This window comes from Ylistrum balloti, unplaced genomic scaffold (genome assembly GCF_031769215.1).
Source record: "Ylistrum balloti isolate Yb309-2 unplaced genomic scaffold, AGI_CSIRO_Ybal_v1 Utg371392, whole genome shotgun sequence".
NCBI lineage: Eukaryota > Metazoa > Mollusca > Bivalvia > Pectinida > Pectinidae > Ylistrum > Ylistrum balloti.
In genome coordinates, this window is record NW_026782733.1 from 10,190 (window position 1) to 32,869 (window position 22,680).

Genomic DNA, 22,680 nt, shown 5'->3' on the forward strand with positions numbered 1-22,680 from the left:
TCGTGCATCAAACACTATATCACAATAATATCGTGCATCAAACACTATCTCACAATGATATCGTGCATCAAACACTATCTCGCAATGATATCGTGCATCAAACACTATCTTGCAATGAAATCGTGCATTAAACACTATCTCACAATGATATCGTGCATCAAACACTATCTCACAATGGCATCGTGCATCAAACACTATCTCAAAATAATACCGTGTATTACACGCTATCTCAAAATAATACCGTGTATTACACGCTATCTCACAATCTGCTTCATCAAATTGCTAACGTACATCATATACTTTCTCACATTGGTACCGTTTTTTATAAACTATCTCACATAGCACTGTGTATCATTCTCTGTCTCTCATTGGTGCCTGCGTTACCTGGTATAGTGTAATATAAGGGATCTTTAGACTTATTTTTTGAGCATTGACGAGCAAAATCATAAAATCTTAAATGAGATGGAAACAGATTGAGGACACGTTTTATCACATATTCAAGAAAGATTTTAAGTAAAAAAAAAAAAAAAAAAAACGAAAGGAAAAAAATGTGAAAGACAAAATCAAATGATGGCAGCAATTTTTGTCATTTTTGTTTTTCAGTGACGTAACGCCATGGTCCATATTACACGAAGGACATGATAATCGATTTCGGAGTGGTACAGTCAATGACAAACGCTCCAGGTTAAATTACATTAGTGACAAAAGCACAGAAGTTCATGGGCAAATTCACTGGATGACACACAGATTATGTGATAAATAATAATCATTGGTAATTAATGACCTAGTTCAAACCAAATCATTTATTAAAACTTGAAGCATCATATCTATTTATATACATTTTACAGGTACCGATACATGATTAGAAAATAAGATTACAATACTGTGACAGTTGTATTGTGTGAAAGTAAAATTAGAATTTTGCACAAATGCATATTTGTGACTTATTTCCGGAAAAGACAACAAATTGGCAATTTTTTTATTACAAAATATTGCAGTTACTTATTGAGATATTCTTGGTTGAGATCATGTGTGAAAGAAGGATCACAGCTCTGTTTTGGCTTTGTTTTGAACCATGTTAGGAAGATCGTGTAACAAGAAGTTCATCCTTCTTTCATAAAGGTTCTGTCCTTGCACGGGCTTGAATTTGAGTTCCAGATAGTCCCTAGTCTTAATGCTGAATTTCTCCCACGGCACCAGACCAACGCCGTTCGGATTGCTAAATACGAAAATAAAAATTGAGCATCAGTATGATAAATATAAACACACACACAACAGATGAAGTCTAGAACGTATAATTAAATCCAGGTATCACACCTGAGTGTAAAGGGATTCTAAACACTATAACGATGAACATGTCTTTAATGACCTACAATTGTATGCAAACGGAAAAGAGGGTTTTTTTGGGGGGTGGGGGAGGGTTTGCTTTCATTCTCGTGGGTTATCTAATATTTTTAAAGAAATTATTTCAGAAAGAGTGATTAGGGAAAAGTAAGACTTTTTTAGCACGATTTTTGTAATAAATGGATGTGCTTACCCCGTTTTTGCAAAGTTTGTCCAGTATGACACTAAAACATCCGTAAAGGCTCTCCCTTCCTCCGTAGTTAGCGACTCATCTTGTTGACTAGCTGGACCAAACAGATAAGGAAGTTCCATTGCATGTCCAGCACCCATCCCGTCCATCCAGGCTGGTAGTGGGAATAAGTAAGTAAAATTCAGTGGCTGACTGTACACGTAATGATATGTATTTGAAGATGTCCTGTCCTGAGCATGGAATTCAACAAGTTGTAACGTTGGTGCTACAAAACACGAATCCTCGTACAAATAGTTGATATTTTTACTTTGTTGCAGTGGGTCGTCTGAACTGTACTCCTTGCAAATGGCATCAGAGAGTAACTCATCTCCATACATATCCCTGGCTACGGCTGGTCCTAGGACCTCGCAAAGTACACGGGTCGGCAATCCTTGTTCTATATCAAACTGTAGGGATTTCTGATGGTCATTGAACATGTACATAGTGAGCGACCCTTCGTTGCTTGTAGTTCCCGCTATCACATCCAAGGACCTATAGAAAACAGACACGTCTGAGTTGAGATTCCTAAGGCTTTCAGTCGGCTCCTCAAAAAACAATTCACCATCGACAACCGGCCAGAGTACTGACCGTAACGAAAAGTATCCAAAGTATTCGACGTTCAGAGTAGGGTCCATCTGGGCCTCTAATAATTCGTCTGCGGTCTTCTTTTGGAAGCATTCCGTTAGCACAGTGTTGTCTATTGCAGCATCAGTGTCTGGAATACATTTCAGTTGTTGAGCCATCGCTTTCGTTACTCTTAATGGATCTCTGGAAAAAGCCATCAAGCTGGTCACGGCGCCACTCTGTGCAATGATCCGATGAAAGAGACCTTTTATGCTAGGAATGACTGCTAGTGTCGATACCGCAAAACCTCCAGCAGACTCACCAAATATGGTCACTTTGTCCGGATCTCCACCGAAAGACGCAATATTCCGGTTAATCCACCTGAGGGATTCTATCATATCCCAGATTGCAAAGTTGCCCGGAATCACATTATCTCCAGTACTAAGGAAACCAAATATGCCCAGACGATAGTTGATGCTGACGACAATGACATCCTTTAGTGCCAGGTAGGAAGGGTCATCAGCAGCGGCCTGTCCTATCAAAAACGACCCACCGTGGATCATAACCATCACAGCCTTTTTCTCAGATGTAGTTATGGCGCGTGGAACAAACACATTAAGTTGCAGACAGTCTTCAGACAGCTCTTGATTCTCGAGTCCTTCCCACACGCCGGCAAGTAGCTCTTTATACTGTATACAAGACGGTCCGAATGCTGTACCGTCCAATGGCTCTGTCCACGGTTCGATTGGCACCGGTATTCTAAACCTCAGCTCACCTATCGGAGGTTTTGCATATGGTATGTTTCGAAACTGCAAAACATTTTGTCCAAGTGCTGGGACGATTACGCCTTTGATTGGTCCGGACGGAGTGACAACAATAGGTGCAAACTGGCTTGCAACAGGTGCGACTATCAGCGATACCACATATAAAGCCAGGAATCCGGCCATCTTGACGAGCAACTCTGTAAGAACATAGGTGAGGTTAGAGTACGATTGAAATAATACCTAAGCTTGTTAAGACATCCTTTCAAGATGTTCGTACTCCCAGGCCACTTTTCTTCATTGTACTTTTTTAATGTCTCCATGTTGATTTTTCTTTTGTTCATACGGAAGATTGTCGTCGTTTAAATAATTTTTGAGTTTAAGCAGATTACAAGTCGGTAAACTTCGGACCTTGGGCACAGATAAGAGGTTGGTGGTGTGATCCTACCCGAGTTGAAGCTAAATTATCATCCCGTCTTCCCTTCCCCCTCCCCCCCCTCCCGCCCGCCTTCAGCCCGCAGTACTATCGTGGCTAAATAGCTTTGCACGGCTCTTTACAATAACTCTTAATATCATACGTGGCAGGACATGGTGTTCAGCGAGATAGTCAAAGGCTTCTACATAGAGATCCCGCCTCAATGTGACATGGGCTGTTCAGTGAGAAACACACCCAGTGAACAACCATACTCTTTATATATTTGTGTAGATTATTCCCGTCATACCTGAATATATAACTTCGAAGATCTTTACCCGCTGTAAATATTCAATATATTGATGAAAATCCTCACACACCACGCCCATCTCTTATGGTGGGGATGCTGATTGCAGTTGTATCACGAATCACGTTCACATTGCAATACTTATTGCTGTATTTTGTAGAAAATGTCTTGTATAAGAATTCTAACATTTCTTTTAATTATTTTAATTAATTTATTAATTCAAAATATGTGATATACGTACATACTATAGGTGAAAAACTAAAATGTGTCAACTAATAAGTAAGAATAAGGAGAGGAGAGTGTGCGAGAAATATGGATGAATGTATTAAAAAGTATTTTAGTTCAGTTTAATAACCAAAAATATGTATTACATAAAGTTTACATAAAAATACATTTGTAAAGAAATGATAACTGTAAATACAACTAGAATATGAAAGACACTGACAAACATGTATAGATTGTACACTCAAGTCTAATTATATTCGAAGATAACGTATTCATTCAACTAGAAAGAAAGGGTATAAAAAGGTGAACTCTCAGCTATACGTTCCCCTTGTTTTCAAAATAACTTTTATTCAGTTAAATGAATGATAAAATATAGGTAGAGCTGCATATCTACAGCTGCACAGGTAACACTACAGGTAGCCTTGAGCTGTAACACCGGGTGGTCACGCGCTGTACTCGTACTCATGACGTTTTTATATCGGGATTTTATCTCATTAGCTGTCTGGTGCAAGGTAAGATTGAATGAACATCCAGGGAAAAACGTTTAACAATGACCTTTCCGGTCGTTCGTTCGTTCGTTCGAGCTATATTTGGACCATGGGTCGAGAATTCGTGCTTAATCCCTGTGGTCCGGCCTCGTTCGGCCACCGTTCGGTCCGACAACATGTGTATACTTAGCCGTCATTCTAAATATACAAGTTCTCAAAATCCATTTTTGTGTGATCTTACATGAAAGGTTATACAGTATTTAAGCGAGTTTAGATAATGGGAGTAATATTTGATATAGAACGTGTATTACAGAGCGAATTGACACTCTATCAATGTACATTTACGTGTACCTAAAAATGGAAAGCGCCAAATTTCGGTGTTACTGATTGTTCCCCGTGAAAAAATCTAAATATCCAACGTTATTGACCCCGTCGCCTAATATTTTCAACGGAGCCACATGTACATTTGTATATTAGCAGCACACACGCGTACATGTGCAGCAGCGAAGATGTGACGTACCCGGTTTGAAATACACCTACATGTATATTTAGTATGAGAGGAATGACGCTACACATGCATGTTTTAGGTTATGGTGACATTTTACTTACGTGACATAGGTCCAGCACGACTCCACACTGTACTGTAGCAACAATGCACTGTCGACCAAACTGACAGCTATAAATTTACTGAGGAATATAAACACAAAGACTCTCAAATAAAAATCTAAATATAGAACTAGTTGGTCAGTATGTGGAATATCCCTGAAGTTTTGTTTAGTTCTACTCGCTCTACCTGTGGTGGTTTGTGTTCAACAGGGTAAAGAAATGAACCGGTCTGTAGAGCATTAAGTCGTTACCATAACACAACCACGGTCTCTGTTTAGTGTCACTACTTCATAAATAATCTCCGTGATAACAGCCCTGTTGCTGTTTAGCGAATTATATGTGACATTTGTCACATTGCCCATGAGTACGACTCCGTAACTGTTCAGTTCAGGTATTTAGATAAAAGCGAAAATTTCAAATTCTTTGAAAATCCTCTGCTGGGGAAATCAGATTTCTTGTTTTGTTTGATGTTTTGCTGATGTTAAGCACAATATGTTTCTATATATTGTAGCTTTATGTAATCCTGTTTCGTAGAATACTTACAAATAAAAGTATCATTTATTCAATTAAACATTCATTTCCTTTGTCATTATATCGGTTTTAAGCAAATATTATGTGTTGTTTTTCAGAATTAGTACAGTGCATATACGTAGTGCAGAGAAATAAAAGAGACGACACGATCTAATTATTGTCAAGTTTATTTTAATATTGATTAACCATTCTAAAACAGTTACATGGAGTGATAATTAACATAGCATGTTCATTATAAGTATGCATTCTTTATGTAGATGTCCATTCTAAGATGAAAATGATGACCATGGTAAATAGTAGACAAGCAAGTAGGCAAAGGTAGAATATTTCATCCCCGATCTACAAAATGAAGTCAGATTTAGCAAGTAATTCATTACTGTAATTATCAGCTTACCCGTTTATACAAGTATGATACCAATCAGTTGTTTTCGGGACTTAAATTAAGTAAATTAGCTAATATCTTTTTCAAAAAGTGTTTCAAAATTAAATCTAGTTGCCAGGTGCAAAAAATCCTGTTGATCCCAAAAGGAAAGTTAATTTGCTGTAAACCATTTGTATCTCCACTGTTTCTCTGAAAACACAAAAGGTGTCCTGAATCTCTTTACAATTGTTTGTGATAAAAATGCCTGAGTCACCTTTGTTAAATTTTTGTCTTTAACAAATGCCAAGCAAAAACTTACAAAAATAGCCTTATCCAATATCTAGCATACAGATTAAAGCCTGCAGAGTATTGCTTGTAGTAAGTGTTGATTCAAAGGATATTGCAGAAATGTGACCAAATTCAACTCTTAAGATCCTGCGGTAAAGTTTACAAAACACTGAACCTACTTGACAATGAAATTGCATCCTATTTTGTAATTCCAACGGAAAAGAAATAAAAATATTCGAACGTTTGACCCCTGTGACCTTCAAAGTGGGTCAAGGTCATTCACTTGAACACGATGGAAAACACACGACGACAGACAAAAGGCGATAACAATAGGTCACTTGAGACTTGGCGGCCTTATGTGACCTGAAAGTCTAACAAGAACATTGTAATGTAAAGGTAATTTAATCCGATGCCATATGATTACAGTGCAATAGTGGAACTTAATATTGCAGTACAAATTTATTATCTTACTTTTCATGACTTTTATCATTTATGTAACCTTCGAATATGTCGCATTGATTTTAAGTCATTTAGATGTATGTTTATTAATTAATTATAATGAATATAACTTTAAGACAATGCTAATGGTATTATGGCGTATTTATACACGTACGTGATGGTTGATATATTGCAGATTATTAATGACCAAAAGTTCAAATGTTTTCAGTTTTGTAAACTCCACACAGATATAGAAAAAAACAAACAAAAAACAAAAAAACAAAACTACAACAAAAAAGATACACCATCATTTCAACATAATCATAATCCAAATGCAAATTCCTATTAAAGGAAAGGACATCATTTCTTCAATTATGATTGAAAAGAATTTAAAGTGTGTGTATAAAATGTTCATTGAAAAGATAGTTATTAAGCCATTAAGATGTCAAGTAAAATGGGCAACAAAAATTAATTTTAACGAAAATATTAGTTGAGGTGATGTATACACTAGTTGTTTTAAATGTACAAAAGAGACCAAACTTCAAGCATTTCAATATAAAATTTGTCAAAGAAAACTTCCTACAAACTATATCTTATTCAAAATGAAAATAGCATCCAATGAACTTTGTACTTTCTGTGAAAGAGAACCAGAAACATTGGAACACATCTTCACCCAGTGTTATTTCACCATCCGATTAATTGAGGAATTTACTGCCCCGGTATGTACAGTACAATAATCTACATATATATACATCGTTTAGAGAAGTAGATATTTTGTTTGGAAAACCTGAATTCGGACTCTGTTTGAATCATTTAATACTATTGTTAAAACAGCACATTTACTCTTGTCGAGTTAAAGAGTGCATACCTAACTTTGAAATTTGTAAAATTTTATTCAAAAAGACAATGAAAACTGAAAAGTGGGTTAGTATAAAGAATAATGGATTAGCGGAATTTCAACAAAAATGGGGATGTTTTGAAAATGCGTTGGACATATAAAAATACTTAACGTTGCTAATATATATTCCCCTTTCTATATTGTAAGATCATTAGTAACAAAACACATATCAAGAGTGATGTTTCAGTTGGGTAAGGCCCTCTGACAATGCCCCGGGGTACCCTTTTGCACACAATGTCACTCTTTTTTCTTGGGGGAGGGGTGGGGGGAATCCTGTAAATGTGAATTGTGTACATGTGGTAACAGTGAGAATGGTGAGAGGTGTACAGTTATGTTTAGATTTAGCTTATTGTTAGCAGTCGTAATGTTGAATGTAAGGAATGTTAGTATGAACATTTAGGACTAAAAGTATGTGTGTAGGTGTGTGTACATGTATTTCATAGTCTGGAATATGAGAAGTCTGAATGATGTGTGAAAGTATGAGAGCCCTCCTGTGTGAGGACACATTTGTAATCTTATCTATGTCTCGTCTTAGTCAATAAAATGTATAAAAAAAAAATAAAAAAAAATAAAAAAATAAAAAAAGGCGATAACAATAGGCCACTTGAGACTTGGCGGCCTTATGTGACCTGAAAGTCTAACAAGAACATTGTAATGTAAAGGTAATTTAATCCGATGCCATATGATTACAGTGCAATAGTGGAACTTAATATTGCAGTTTTATCATATATGTAACCTTCGAATATGTCGCATTGATTTTAAGTCATTTAGATGTATGTTTATTAATTAATTATAATGAATATAACTTTAAGACAATGCTAATGGTATTATGGCGTATTTATACACGTACGTGATGGTTGATATATTGTAGATTATTAATGACCAAAAGTTCAAATGTTTTCAGTTTTTGTAAACTCCACATAGATATAGAAAAAAACAAACAAAAAACAAAAAACAAAACTACAACAAAAAAAGATACACCATCATTTCAACATAATCATAATCCAAATGCAAATTCATTAAAATTTTATTATTTTTGATATCTTTATCCTCTAGATATATAAAAACAAATGTATTTTGTCTCTTACAATGGCAGCAAAAAAATCAAACCTCTCCAATAGCTAAAGGCACCAAGTCAGTGCTAACTTGCACAAAATGTACACGAAGCACTTGTAGTTTTGCGTTTCCACATTAACAAAAAAGCTTTCAAAAATAACGAAAGAGCAAAAATCACTACAAGAATGTTAGTTGCCCCATAGTAGTATAAAGTCTGTGGTTCTCAAGAACAGTTATAAAGTTATGTTCCATATAAATGAAATCTGTTTCCATGGATACAGAAAAATGTTATTGTAGAACATCTCCAAAGCAAAAGTCAGTACTAGAGAATTAGCCTGATAGTTGTACAAAGTTGCGAGTAGTTACATGTATTTTGAACGGTTTCAAAGCTCTGGTCCCTGTACATACGCAGATGGATGCAGAGAACCCAATAAAATATCTCTCCACACAAGTTTTGGATACAATATGTTTGAGAAACTTGACGTCTGTTTCTGGTTTTTATCATACAAAACGTTTTTTGAAAATAGGCGGTACTCGTACCTGAAAATCCATAAAGCGATTATTCGTATCTAACACACTTCTTTCCGACATTTGCTTACATATAAAAGTATTCACTCGAAGTGTGAAATTAACATAGATATAAGAAAGAATTTTGAATTTCTAACTTCTGATTTTCTTCTCACGATAAAGATTAATGTTCTTTGTTATCTGATGTCTTATTCCTTGATTACATTTTGTTGTGCTTTGGCATCCTCCATTTCATCCAGTTTGTTGTACAGGAAGTCATCAACAAAGTGTAGCATTCGTCTGAGGCTGAGTAGTGATAAGATGTTGGTATTCTGATCAAGTTCCACCTCACTTTCGTAGTTCTTGACAGGAAGTATGTGTGATCTAGGTAAACCCATCACTGTGGCAACCCTGTCAACACACTCCTTCATCGCTGGACTGAAGAACACCCTTCTGATGTCGTCTGAGACCTCCGCACAGATTCTGTCGATTTTTGTCAGCAATACAACCTGGGGTATCCCTGTGATGAACAAATACCAGATGATTTTGACAATTGATGCTCATAATGTTTTAAAATTCATTTAAATGCCATCATGCTGTTAAGGTATAAGCTTTTTAAAGCAGCAAAATAAGTGGATGAATAATTCCAGCTGACACTTGTTAATGATGTAGGTCAAGGCAATACCACAATACCAGCTATAAATTGTCCGGTGTCGTATGCTGACTGGCTGTGGTATAAATTTTGCGCAACGGGGATCAACTACCCTGCTTTTGTGTAGATAGACTTGATATGGCGTAGAATATTTTCTGTTTCAATTCACATTTTTTTCGAACAAAAGGGGTAGTTTGGAGGAGTCAAAATTGTTATTCACGTATTTCCATGCTTTAGTATGAAGGAAAACTAAACTGCTTTGAAAATTGTCTTAATTCAAAAAAAAAAAAATTAATAATTTCTCAATATGACATTTAATAAAGTGTTGACCTCGGATATATGTTTCAACTATAATTTGTAAGCATGAATTAATGTTTGAATAAACTATACAAAACAGCTTTTGTATGTCGTCAATTGTTTGATGTAAAAACATCTCATATTATCATAAACAACAGATTATTGGAACAGCACGTTATATTAATGTTGTAGATAATTTGAATATTGTGTAAGGACCAATTTTTTTATAGGAGCGATCAAGCATACTTTATGTCTCAGCATGCTACATACCAAATATTTCCCTGGTATTCAGAAATAATAATAGTACAATACATCTCGTTCTTATTTTGAAATATGTGTCAAGGTCATTCGTCGGAGAACAAACCTTGTGAAAGAATAAGAGTGCAAAAACTGAACTGTACCTCTTTGGTTCATGCGCATCTGCATTGATTTGATGCGTTCCATAACTTTATCAGGAGTAACATCAACAGTGCTACCATCTAGGACGAATACCACACAGTGGATTCTATCTGCTAACTTAGGATTCTTCACAAAGCCTATGGTGTCAGGTGTCAGTGGAACGGCAGGGTTGAACTGGCAATAATATACAATATACATAAGTTGATATACATACAGTAGAATCTGATATCGGAGTATTTAGTAACAAACAACGTAAACGGCAAATCACAGTAAGGTGAACACATTTCATTAATTTAGAGTTAGGTACAGAAGCTCTAAAGAATTAATTAAAATACATCATAGAGCTGTTTCGTCCTTCTAGGACTCGTCAGCGGTGCCGAGGGCTTCAAGCCTGAGGAAAATCAAAAGTGATCGAAATAAAAGTCAACATCAAGACGGGGAGGTGCCGCAGCCCCAAAATAAACGTAGCATACAGGACCTGTTATATTAAACATTCTACAAAAGTGAATGTATCAAACGCAAAAAGCTAGCAAAATATCCATTAAACAATGTCACACTGCTTGCTGTCTACGTGGTTAGCGGAAAATGCAGCATTGTTTGAAGAGTTTTTCTTAATGTTTTTAAGAAAATATACCGCGATGGCTGGGCTAATTATTTGGCAGCTTCATATAAACAAGAGTGAACAACTTTTATATGCAGTGTATCTCAAATATGAAGTCACATCCACGATCACTTCTTGAACGGTCAAGAAAAGGACTTCTTTAAGTTAAAAGTGACATTGAGCCCCTTAAACATCGCTAGCAAAAGTTTATAGATACCCAAAGGGATTATGTCCGCCAAAAGCCAAACCCTTAAATATAAGGCTAACAGCTTCAATAAACTCTCGTATGTATATGTTTTAAACATTTTTCATAAACTGCATTTGTTTGCCCGTCAATGCAGTGCATATGGAAAAGATCCATGTAAGATTGTCTAAGGAAATAAATTTATACATTTACACTCACTTTGTACCTGTCTGGTACATGACCGTCGAGTAGGTAGCCAACTTCATGGTCGTCAAGACCTTGATCCTCTTCAAGACCACGCGTGTCACATAACCGGAAGTTGAGAGGTTTACCAGCGTAACCGTCCCTGACTTGATACACCCGGTACTAAATAAAATACATAAAAATATATATAAAATAATGAAAAAAACATAGCAACCAATATCTCATTGATTTCATATTTTGAAATAGATTCAACAAATCGGAAATGGAATCGCAACAACTTTCACTTTTTTGATAACATATATCCAAATAAGCTAGCAAATATCTTCATCTGAATAAGTTTACCTGAACAATTAGTCTATTTGTTTTCTTTCCCTTTCTTTCTATTATTACATACACAAAAATAATACAAACCATGAAAGAAAATAGAAAACAAGAATGCTAACGCCAATATCTGTTTGAAATAAGCAATCAGAGTTCTCACAATTTGACGTTGATGGTTTTGTTTTTCGTATTTACTACTTCCTATAGGACAGGAAAATGTTCAACATACTGTTATGTAACAGACAACTGGTTGCATATATCACAAACATATTAAAAATACTACTTGAACACGTCACTGTACTGTTGCATTAATTATTTGATCACTATCTCTTACTCTGCTGCACAGTCGTCAATAAAACGAATTGAATGATTGAACAATTTTGACATCCCACCAAATATTGATGTTGATTCGATAACTTAGTCCTAATCGATGACATACTATCCTATTCTAAAGATAGCAATGCATATTTTTAGTTTGGTATTTTGTAGTTAATGTATATCTACTCACAGTTGTAGTTAGACTGTGTTCCGCACTTCCAGCGTTGGCCTGGCCACTTATATGTCCACGGAATATAGAGTTGATGGTATTGAAGTAGCTTGACTTTCCAGCCCCGACTTGACCGACCAACAATATCCTAACCTGCTTGAGATCCAGTCCAGGTAACGGTTTATACATGGCCACTTTGTCTTTGATGTCTTCCTCAAGCTGAAAGTAATGTAACTATCTGAGGCCCTTTTTATTTCTCTAGTATCATTTGTTTATCATATTGTCAATGAATCCGTTTCTGTTTCCATAATTTCTGATTCCTTGTTTCTGTGTAATATGTCAGAAGTGTGCAACTGACATGCGAGTGAGCAGCACGATGAACAAGAGGCCAAAGAGCCTTAACTATCACCCGGATTGCAATGCTGTTGTTGGCCTTATATCATGTCATAGAAAAAATGTTGTTCACAAAGTTAGATAACTTGAACTATATTGTACAATGCAATGCAAATGTAAAAACTGCATAACTGCCATCACATGTTATGGCCGCAGAGAAGAAATTACACTGAAAAATATAATTTTCCTATAACAACTACAGTAAACTTTACTTCCATCCGAGGGAGAAATGTCAGCCTCTATGTCATGACATTTTAAATTTTAGATTCCACCATACTTTGGTAATGAAAAGATGATTTTCGAAATTGCAACATTTTGGCTCATAATTCTGGCCCGCTCATCCTGTGAAGTGAGACCATATTGTTTACAAGTTTGTTTTACCTTGGAATCTTTCTGCAAATTTTCAATGAAATCGTCAGTGTCAAGGACTCATCAGTTGATTAAAATGGGATGATTGGAAAATCAAAATGACAGACGCATCTGTTAAAATTTCATAGACATCGCTGCTAACCTCTAAATGGCTAACTAAAGACACATTTTCTAAGGAATATTTTTTTTCTGGTTGGTTATGTCAAAAGAACTTTAGCATAACCAGTAGCAAATTCAAGTGTGTCGTTTCTATGACTACACTGCAACTTCCACCAGAATAAAAAAACAACAGGCAACAAGAAAATACCAACATTTCCACATAATCATAATCCAAAGGACATAATACGAACAAACAAAAGATTTACACAGAGACGCCTGCAAAAGTAAAAGAAGAATCAGACCAGGTGTTCCGTAATGGTAAAATAACCTTGGAACACTGCATACTTCTATGTGAACGTCGGATACATTATCTTAGCAAGTGGCAATATTAAACAATAAGCAATATCAAAAGACATACTACAAACAAAGTATGAAGAGATTGCTATATGGAAATATTATAACTACATGTATGACAAAGGGCTTTAGATAAAGAGAAAGACATTTACTTTACCGTCTGTGATTTTGTATATCAGCAGATGTATCTTACCTTACTACTCCACTCAACATCTTGAATCCATGGCTTCTGAAGCAATTCCTGTTCTAAAAATATTAAAGATTATATAGATGAAGGCAGAAGAAATCCAATAATCCGATATTTAACTAATTGACTAGTTATATTATTACAAGCATTACTGAAATTTGGCGCTCTAATTTTATTCCGAAGCCAGTAAACTTATTATAGTTAAATCTGCAACGAGGTTCTTTTGTATTTTTGGAAGACAATGTCACAAAATTTAAAAAAAAAATTATGAACTCAATCTTTTTTCTATTAATGAAAGAATTAGAACGAGTAATTACTGGGTAACCCAATATATGTATTCTAACAAATGGTGCGACTCTATATGGAATGATATTTCTTAAGCACAAAAATAACGTGAGGTTGTATATTTTTCACGTTCTAATTGATATTGGCTCCAAACTTAAAACTCGTTTAAGTAAAATAGAACGTTTTTAATTAATATTTCACGGTAGGACTGACAGTTACGTCAATCAGTTATTCCTTTTCGAGAAGTCTTACGTAAAACTATATTTGTTAATAGTTGTAAAGGGGTGAATTAAATTTTATCACGAACTTTACTATGCAATAACGTTTTGCAAGGGAGAGATCAACTCATCAGAAGAGGTATTTTCATGCATTTTCGTTGCAACAACGTCACTTCTTTTACCACCTCTGTGCGATGTGAAAAGACAAATCTAAACCCTCGTTTAATGTTCCCCTCGGGTTGAGATATCTTTGTCCACATCACACGTGTGCGTTAGATATGTTACCTTCTACACTGTAGACTTCCAGGTCTAGTACCTGTAAGTTTCCATTCATTACAGAGTTGTAGTTCTGTCCTTGAAAGTCGTAGGTTACTCCCCATCCGTTCACGTTACCATTTAAAGGAAAATATGTTCCTGATTTATTCACAGTATTTGCAAAAGAATGTAAGTCATGCCCACCAAATGTTGGCCCGTAAGAGGCATGTCCATAGATCGCGTTGGTTCCGTTCGTTTTGATAGGAAACTTCATGGGTTGATTTGATCCATTATATTCAAGTCTAAAAAGAAAGGCCTTAGCATCGATGGCATAAGCACCATTGGAATTCCAACTGACAGCGGTGTATCCCCCATACACCGAGTTATTGGTATTGTATAGGATGGTGACAGTGGGCCCCTTGTTGTCACAGAAAGAATGGAAGGTCGTTGAACAACATCCGTCCCGGCTGATCTTGTATAGTAGTGTATACTTGTGTTTTTTCGATGAGCTAATCCATCTGGAAAGATGATTCTTGTGGATTTGTGTAAGCTCGGTTGCCATTGTATTGACTGAAAACGTAAACATATTGTAATTATGCTTTGTCCTATTTCAAGACCGTTTATAAAACGCATCCAAGAGTCAACGCCCAGATATATTCGCTCTTTAAATACTTAACATACTTAAAGCATAAACAGACTTCCTACATAATATGTACATTAATAGGGCATAAGTCAGTTCCCAGTACCAAAAAGAAGTTACCTCTTACCCGGTAATTGTATTCAGCAATAAAATTTGAACCATTAAAGTTTATCACGCTGTCAGTGTTGGCTTCGGTGTTGATTGTGCTGCATATTTTTTTTTCGATCGCCTTATACATGTAATTATATGTACAGCGCGTAAAAGTCACGAGGGAATTTATGCATTTCTGGAGAGTATTTTTCGTGTGAGAAATCAGGACAGGAGGTAGGTCTACCTGACTTAATCTCCAGAATAAAGCTCATAGGGCCTGATAAGGGATTCCGACAAGGGACATGGTCAAACGTCGGATATAAATGAGTCCCAAGGAGGAACACCATAACGGATAAGTGAACGGTCATGAATCGCGAAATCATTATTTCATTTCTCAGTCTCTACAGCCCCTCCCCCCACCCCCACCCCCGTATTCTAAATAAATCCTTCTATTAAACATAACGCAGGCGATGTTTCAGCCCAGATTCAATAACCGCTACAGTTATTTATATTAAGTTAGTAGACCAATCATCCAAATTTCCAAATTTAGCCAAACAACATTTCGTTTCCTTAGAATCTTCATATAACTGCTACTTTGTTGGCAGAAATTATATGTCGTTTTCATACAAAAGTCCATACAATTTACCTTCAGGTAATTGCGATACAGTGCCTTCAGACAAAAAAGAACAAATGATGACAGGCCCTTGAAATATAAATGGGGAGGGGGGAGGGGTTAATAAGATTCAACAGCTAATTCCTAAAATTGATTGATTGATAAGAGCTATGTGATAAGCGAGTCAATTCACAACTAATTTTACCTATATATATAAATAGTAATATATGTCATTTATGTATGGCGATTCCTTCATTGTAAACAAACAAGTTCCATGATTGATGAGACTGCGGTCATATGTCGTTATCTTTATGCCACTGCCAAACATTATACTTACTTAATGGTCGTTATCATGAATGATGGTTTCGTTGATATTATCGCAGTTCTTATCTGGAAAACACGCTTTTACTTTACTTTTCCTTTAAGTATATATATTTGTTTGCATTGTGGATGGCGATAACGCAGAAGAAACTAGGTCTTATGATGGAGCACGTCTAAAAGGAGTCTTACGTATTTGGTCTGCATCATGTATAATTTGGTTTGCAATACGGCGGCGTTTTTCCGCTTACCGTTTGTAATACTTTCTAAAACTGCTATACTGAACGCTAGATCATTCAAGGTGATACCTTTCATTCTATCACTTTGGATTTTCTTCAGTCACAAACCAGGTTTAAAATTCAGGCTCATATCATCACATAAAAGTCCTAGAAGGACGAAGTAACTGTATGATGCAATCTAATTTATTGTTTAACTCTAATGTTAACTTTTATGAATCATGCCTATCTCTGTTCTTCTTAAACTTATCTAAATCTCTAGACAATATATGCTATTCACTTTTTTTTTACAATCTTCGAGATTGCAGATGGCAGACACTGCTTGTGTACTATTTAGTCCTTGAGGTTTGCTGTAAACTGCAAGCTACGTTTGAATTCATTAGAATTGTGGCACGGTTCAAAATATACAGATGTACTTGTCATTTTTCTTAAATTGTAATATATATGAATTATACGAATACTGAATTAAGGGGGCTATTGAATCCTCCATGTAGATTTTGACATTTCTTTCGATTAACTTGAATTTTCCCCGTCGCATCTTAGGTTTAAAATCTAGGCCCTTAGTATCACTGACGAGTCCTAGAAGGACAAAACAGTTATAGATTCAGTTTGATTTATAAATTGGTTCTACTTTGTTTTATATAAATTTGTATTGAATGTGTTATTCACTTGTGTGTCTATTGAGCAATCTTCGTTTAATAGCTAGAATAGCAAGCAATATAATTAAGTGTCTGTGATATTCCCGGAAAGAAGAAAAATTCAAAATCCGAAACAAAATTTACAGTAAACAGATAATCTTCCGAATGGAGGAATCGGGGATGGTTTACTCATCACTTGTCTGCGAAGCGCACAATCGCCGACATTTTTGCAAATATTTGCAAAACAAAGTAAACCCGATTCATATCAAATACGTGGGACCCGATGAAAGGTATCTATTTCTATGTGTGTCTTCATTAAAATTGTGTAATTAGTATTTTACTGGTTTTCTTACTTTCATTTTCATAAAAAAAAATATGAGCCCAGTCAGTCTCATTAAATTATTTGTGAACAGAGTTGTAAGAGGACACATCCCTTAACTGCCCCGATACCTGTACTGTTCTCGTTATCTTTACGTTAGATATGTTAATAATTACACTGTGACCAGTCACAAATGCACATGTATTTCATGCAATGTTATTGTATGATATAAACCAGACGGATCTTGGCGCCCTCCATGGTTTAATTTTTATCTGCTCTTTGAAAGTTCGATATTTTCCCTTCTTTTCTCTTCTCTGTTTTTGCCCTTAATATGACATTTGAAATTTGCAGTAAATTGCGATGATAATCTTTACCATGCAAATCCAACATGGCCACCAGGAAGCCATTTTGTTTCTTCAGATCAATCCCAAAATCAAATGGGTAAAAGGAGAGACCAATGGCAACATACGCATGAAATTTGAGATATCCATTCAGTACTTCTTAAGAAACCTATATATGAAATTTGAGAAAGATCTATAGAGTAGTTGTCAAGAAATAGCGATAATAAACTTGCAAAGTCAAAATTCAAGATGGCTGTCTGATCAGATCCAAAATCAAACCGGCACAACTAGGGATCAAAAGGAACCTACATATGAAATTTAAGAAAGATCTATCAAGTACTTCAAGAAATAGCGAAAACAAACTTTCTATGTCAAAATCCAAGATGGCTACCTTCCGGCCATTTTTTTTATTAATCATAAAATTAAATGGGCACAACTAGACGCCAATGAAAACCTACATGTGAAATTTAAGAGATATCTATCCAGTACTTTTTTTTAAGAAATTGTGATAACAAACTTAATTGAAAAAAATAAAAATAGCCGAATGTTGGCCATGTTTTTCTGATCTTTCTTAAATCACACGGGCACAACTAGGTACCAACGGGAACCTGCATATGCAATTTGAGAAAGGTCTGTCCATTATTTCTCAAGAAATAGCGATAACAAAAAATGTTTACGGACTGCTGACCACGGCGATTACAATAGAAAATCTCAGTTGATATAAGACTGATGATAGACTTACATATGAATGAACTATCCCATATTTCTAGTAGGGTTAAACTTTCTGACAAAAATTGGGTAGCTGAAGACGTCGCTTCCACGTAAACCAAGCGAAAGTGAAACCACGGGTTTAACAGAGCGGTACGATACTTTCAAAAATCGGGTCGTTGAAAACGTCGCTTCCACGTAAAACAAGCGAAAGTGAAACCATGGGTCTAACAGAACGGTACGATACAACGAACATTGACTTTTGTACATGTAAAATTGATATATCAATTTCACTTCTCTTATATGATACTTACACCTCCCCTCTATCTACACTGTGTGCTGATTAATTAAATTACTTCGATTTTTCGTTAATCATCTTATTGCCAAAAGTGAAAGCGGGGAACTACATGTACGATTCAACAAACTTACTTACAAAAGGCGGATCGCTGAAGACATCGCTTCCGCGTAACACAAGCGAAAGTGAAACCACGGGTGTAACAGAACGGTACGATGTAACAAACAATGACCTTTGTATTGTACATGTAAAATTGATATATCAATTTCACTTCACTTATATGATACTTACACTCCCCTCTATCTGCACTGCGTGATGTTTAATAATCATTCATCTTGTGCCAATTACCTCCTGTAAAATGATACTGGCCAGCACTAATCTAATGATAATTGCCCTTCTATTACGCGTTTGTACTCTTATGTGTACTCAACTATCCACCAGTCTGTCTTTTTTCTTCTCGTCTCGTACAATGTAAATTAATTCTCATATAACATCTGAATATTTTGTTTGTATATATTGTATTCTTATGCACATGTATTTAACTCGTATAAACCTGTAAGGCTTTGTGTGATAGCACGACAGTAATGATGATATGTGTAAACTGGTATCATTTAGGGTCAAGGTACATGTAGGGTAAAGTTTATATACCTCCCGGGGAAATAAAACTTAGATTGTCGAAAACACCTGAAGCTTAATTCTTGAGTTATTTTCCCCTTTATCATTTAACAGCGAATCATCACTCAGATTTTGGCTAAAATATGTTAAAACTCCCGAAACGTATCACAAACTGTTAATATCTCAGAATGAAATTATGATATACCAGTTAAACTAACAATAGTATCAAATGTAGATGTAATTTTAACTCGAGCACTGCGTCTCTCCTTTACGGCAAGTATCGTAACTCTAATACCATGCATCATGCTTTGTATACTCTGAATCGATTTTACTGTAAAAATTCTATGATATATCAGACAATATAAAGACATACTTACTGACGTGTAGCTTTCTCTGCTTGTGGTCCCCTCAAATGGGTCTTTCCTACACTGCCTTTCCGTCTTCCGTGTAATGTAAGCGAAAGCGAAAGTAAATTTCAAGTATTTGCGATAAGGGGGTTCTTTTTCTTGTTTCACTATCGTCCTTATCCCTGTTGTTTTTGCTTACGACCACCTTTTTACAACATCATGACTAAAACTATTCTAATGTTTGTGTTGTTTTTACTGATCTTCTGTGTTACGTCACGGCTATCGCATAGTGGAACGAAGGGAAGCATAGTGGAACGAAGGGAAGTAACTCTGTCAGTTCAGAATGCATTTGTTGTTGAGAGTATGTTACAGAAAAGCCATGAAACTATAAACATTGATCAGATGATGTGAAACTTTCCGTAGAAGTTCGCTACTTTTCTTTTGTTATGGAAAGGTTTTTTTTTCATACAACACCCACACAGCATGAAAATATCAGGAACTATCATTTGTTGTGCCATGTCCTAATGTCTGACGTAATAATTAACAAATTGTAAGCTTGCTGTAGGATTACTCTACAAACATATATTTACATGCATTGGTATTATAATATGGTTTAAAGGACCGAACATTCTAGACCATACCATCAATTACAATGTACACAACAATGCCTCATAAAGATTTTATCACCATCATAAATTTAACTTTGGCTTGGTTTGCATCGATTTCAAGAGGAAAAAACCAAAAAGACACTATAGAATTTGGGTGTTTACTGTGTACTGCATAAGTGAAATACGAAGGAAGAAACATTGGTTAATATGCACACTGAGAGATGTAACCCTGATTACCCGTTCAGTACTTAATAACATGTAAGAGACATGAATACCACAACTGAACATATTATAGACCGAAACATATACTGCAATATATTGACAAGAGCATGCCCATGATCATTTGCATGGGGGTGATAGTTATAATTATGTGCTTTGGAGTTGGGCATTTTCTTGTTTTTTTAAGTAACACCATCTAAGTTAAGAAATCATGTGGTTACATGTTTAAATATGTATAGAAGAATCAATATCTAATTGCCGTCAAAATAGCAGAGGGTAGCACTAGTTTGTCAGCCATTTTGTTCTTCCATCAGCCTAAAGATTACATAACCACATATATAGGAACCATGAAAGTATAATATATGGGAAAAATAATCTTTGAGTTATGGCAAAATACGTGAAAAAATACATCAAATAACAGATACACAGCGTGTAAGCATTAAAATTCATTCATGATCAATTATGCGAATTACAAATTATAGAAATCATACATATTTTCAGCATTTTTTTATACGAAAATATCTTGCCTTAGGCTACGTGTCCAAAAGTCAGGATCTACTTTCAGACGTTTCACATGAGTGTGATGAGCTTATTAAAAAGACATTATAATACATGTATTTTTAATGGTATATTTTCTACTACTACCATTAATGCTATTGATGTATTGAATACACTTATACAGCTGATCAACTACACACAAATCCAATAGAATTAAAATTCAAGTACAAAACTTCAAATACAATGTATGATAAATGTAGAATTTTGATAAAACTTCAAAAAGTTAAAGTTAACCAAAAGGCAGTCATGGTGGAAATATACAACCTAACCATTTGTAAATCAGTTCAGTAGCTACCACAGTTGATGTAAATGCAGTTCTAATAGTGTCTATAAGGTCAGGATCATACACTAGAATGTCATTACTGAAAAACTATGTCCTATAATTCAGTACATTCTGTTTTCAGTAGATTTTCAAGATATTGTCAAATAAAAGCCTAATAGAATTTTTTGAGAAAAAAAAAAAAAAAACAAAACAAAAATCAAAAACAATTATTTCAGATCATAAATTGATTATTTAAATGTATGGAAATGGATATTAAAGAAGAATTTGAATTTAATATTTATACATAGGAATTCTGCTCTCAAGGTTATCATAGACATCTGATAATGGGAAAAATAATTATCACAATTATTTGACAGTAGTCCTTCATGTATATATAATGAAAGTTAGAAACACAGAGGATCAGAGTAATTTCAGAACTACACTAACATAATTATATTGCAGCCAAGTATAAAGACAGATATTTAAACAGCATTAATTAGCAAAGTTCAATAACGTTCACAACTGATTCTTATCTAATACACTGTATAAAGTTGTACAAAATAAACTAACTAGATACTAATCGTAATTGACTGTCATTATTCTGTACCTTATGTATAGATGTACTTAAACTCATTTAACCATAGCTTGAATATTGCTCAGGAGCTATATTTGGTGTGCATTATATATTACTAGAAAATAAACAATAAAAAACAAACAGAAAACAAAAGTCTTTCATAGTCCAGACCTTAAATAGATTTAACTTGAGGTCTGACAACTTTTAAACCATATGTAATCTTTTTCATTTTTCACTTTGAAAGTTGTCATCAGTGCAAATTTCCTACTAAGGCCATCATCAGCCGAAGTACCGTGATAAGCAACGAAGCCTTAAAGGTCTCCTGTCCCACAAGAGATTTAAAGTTAACACATCTATACAGTACCTTTGAAAAATATTTGTTTTTCATTCTAGAATATAACTGGAGATTACTGACAAATAAACATAGTGAAAGACAGAATATCACATATCTGGTTCATGTGCATCTGCATGAATCTGATGACTTTCTCTTAAATAACATCAATAGTGCTACCATCAATGACAAAGACCACGTAATGAATACTATCTGACAGTGTAGGATTCTTCACAAAATCTACGGCATCAGTTGATAGTGGAACAGCAGGGTTAAACTGGCAGAGATACAAAACCCATACTGTAGAGCATCAACCAGGGATACATTCATACTGATGTACTGTTAAAGCTCAGATGTAAATAACTGATAATAAAGCAGAGTAAAAATATGCCTTTATCCTATGGGTGAAAATTTTTAAATTCTAAAGAATGAAAAAAAAAAAAAAAAAAAAATGGATTTGTAGGATAAGTTTAAGTTTAATGATGTATATAACAATCAATTTTATTTTTCATCATATTTAAATCAGCTATTGTCTGTGGACACCTATACATCATGGTCATCAAGACCGTGGCGTACCCATCCCTGACTTGATATATCCGATACTATATGGTCACTCACTTACAATAAATGGAGATGATTTTTTAGTTT

At 35.1% G+C, this 22,680-nt stretch overlaps 2 protein-coding genes across 2 annotated transcripts; both read right to left on the reverse strand.

Moving 5' to 3' along the window:
- Window positions 1-1,044: 1,044 nt before the first annotated feature.
- On the reverse strand, window positions 1,045-3,084 carry LOC132562309 (cocaine esterase-like). The gene is made up of 2 exons (XM_060227051.1): window positions 1,538-3,084; window positions 1,045-1,219 (listed from the first exon to the last, which is right to left on the reverse strand). Exons 1-2 carry the CDS (start codon window positions 3,082-3,084, stop codon window positions 1,045-1,047), a joined length of 1,722 nt encoding a protein of 573 aa, XP_060083034.1.
- A 5,289-nt stretch (window positions 3,085-8,373) lies between these two features.
- Window positions 8,374-19,588, reverse strand: LOC132562313 (interferon-induced protein 44-like). Its single transcript, XM_060227053.1, has 7 exons — window positions 19,511-19,588; window positions 14,351-14,890; window positions 13,569-13,621; window positions 12,182-12,379; window positions 11,368-11,514; window positions 10,366-10,537; window positions 8,374-9,535 (listed from the first exon to the last, which is right to left on the reverse strand). The coding sequence occupies exons 2-7, from the start codon at window positions 14,880-14,882 to the stop codon at window positions 9,225-9,227; spliced, it is 1,413 nt and encodes a 470-aa protein (XP_060083036.1). The 5' UTR covers window positions 14,883-14,890; window positions 19,511-19,588; the 3' UTR covers window positions 8,374-9,224.
- Between the last annotated feature and the right edge of the window lie 3,092 nt (window positions 19,589-22,680).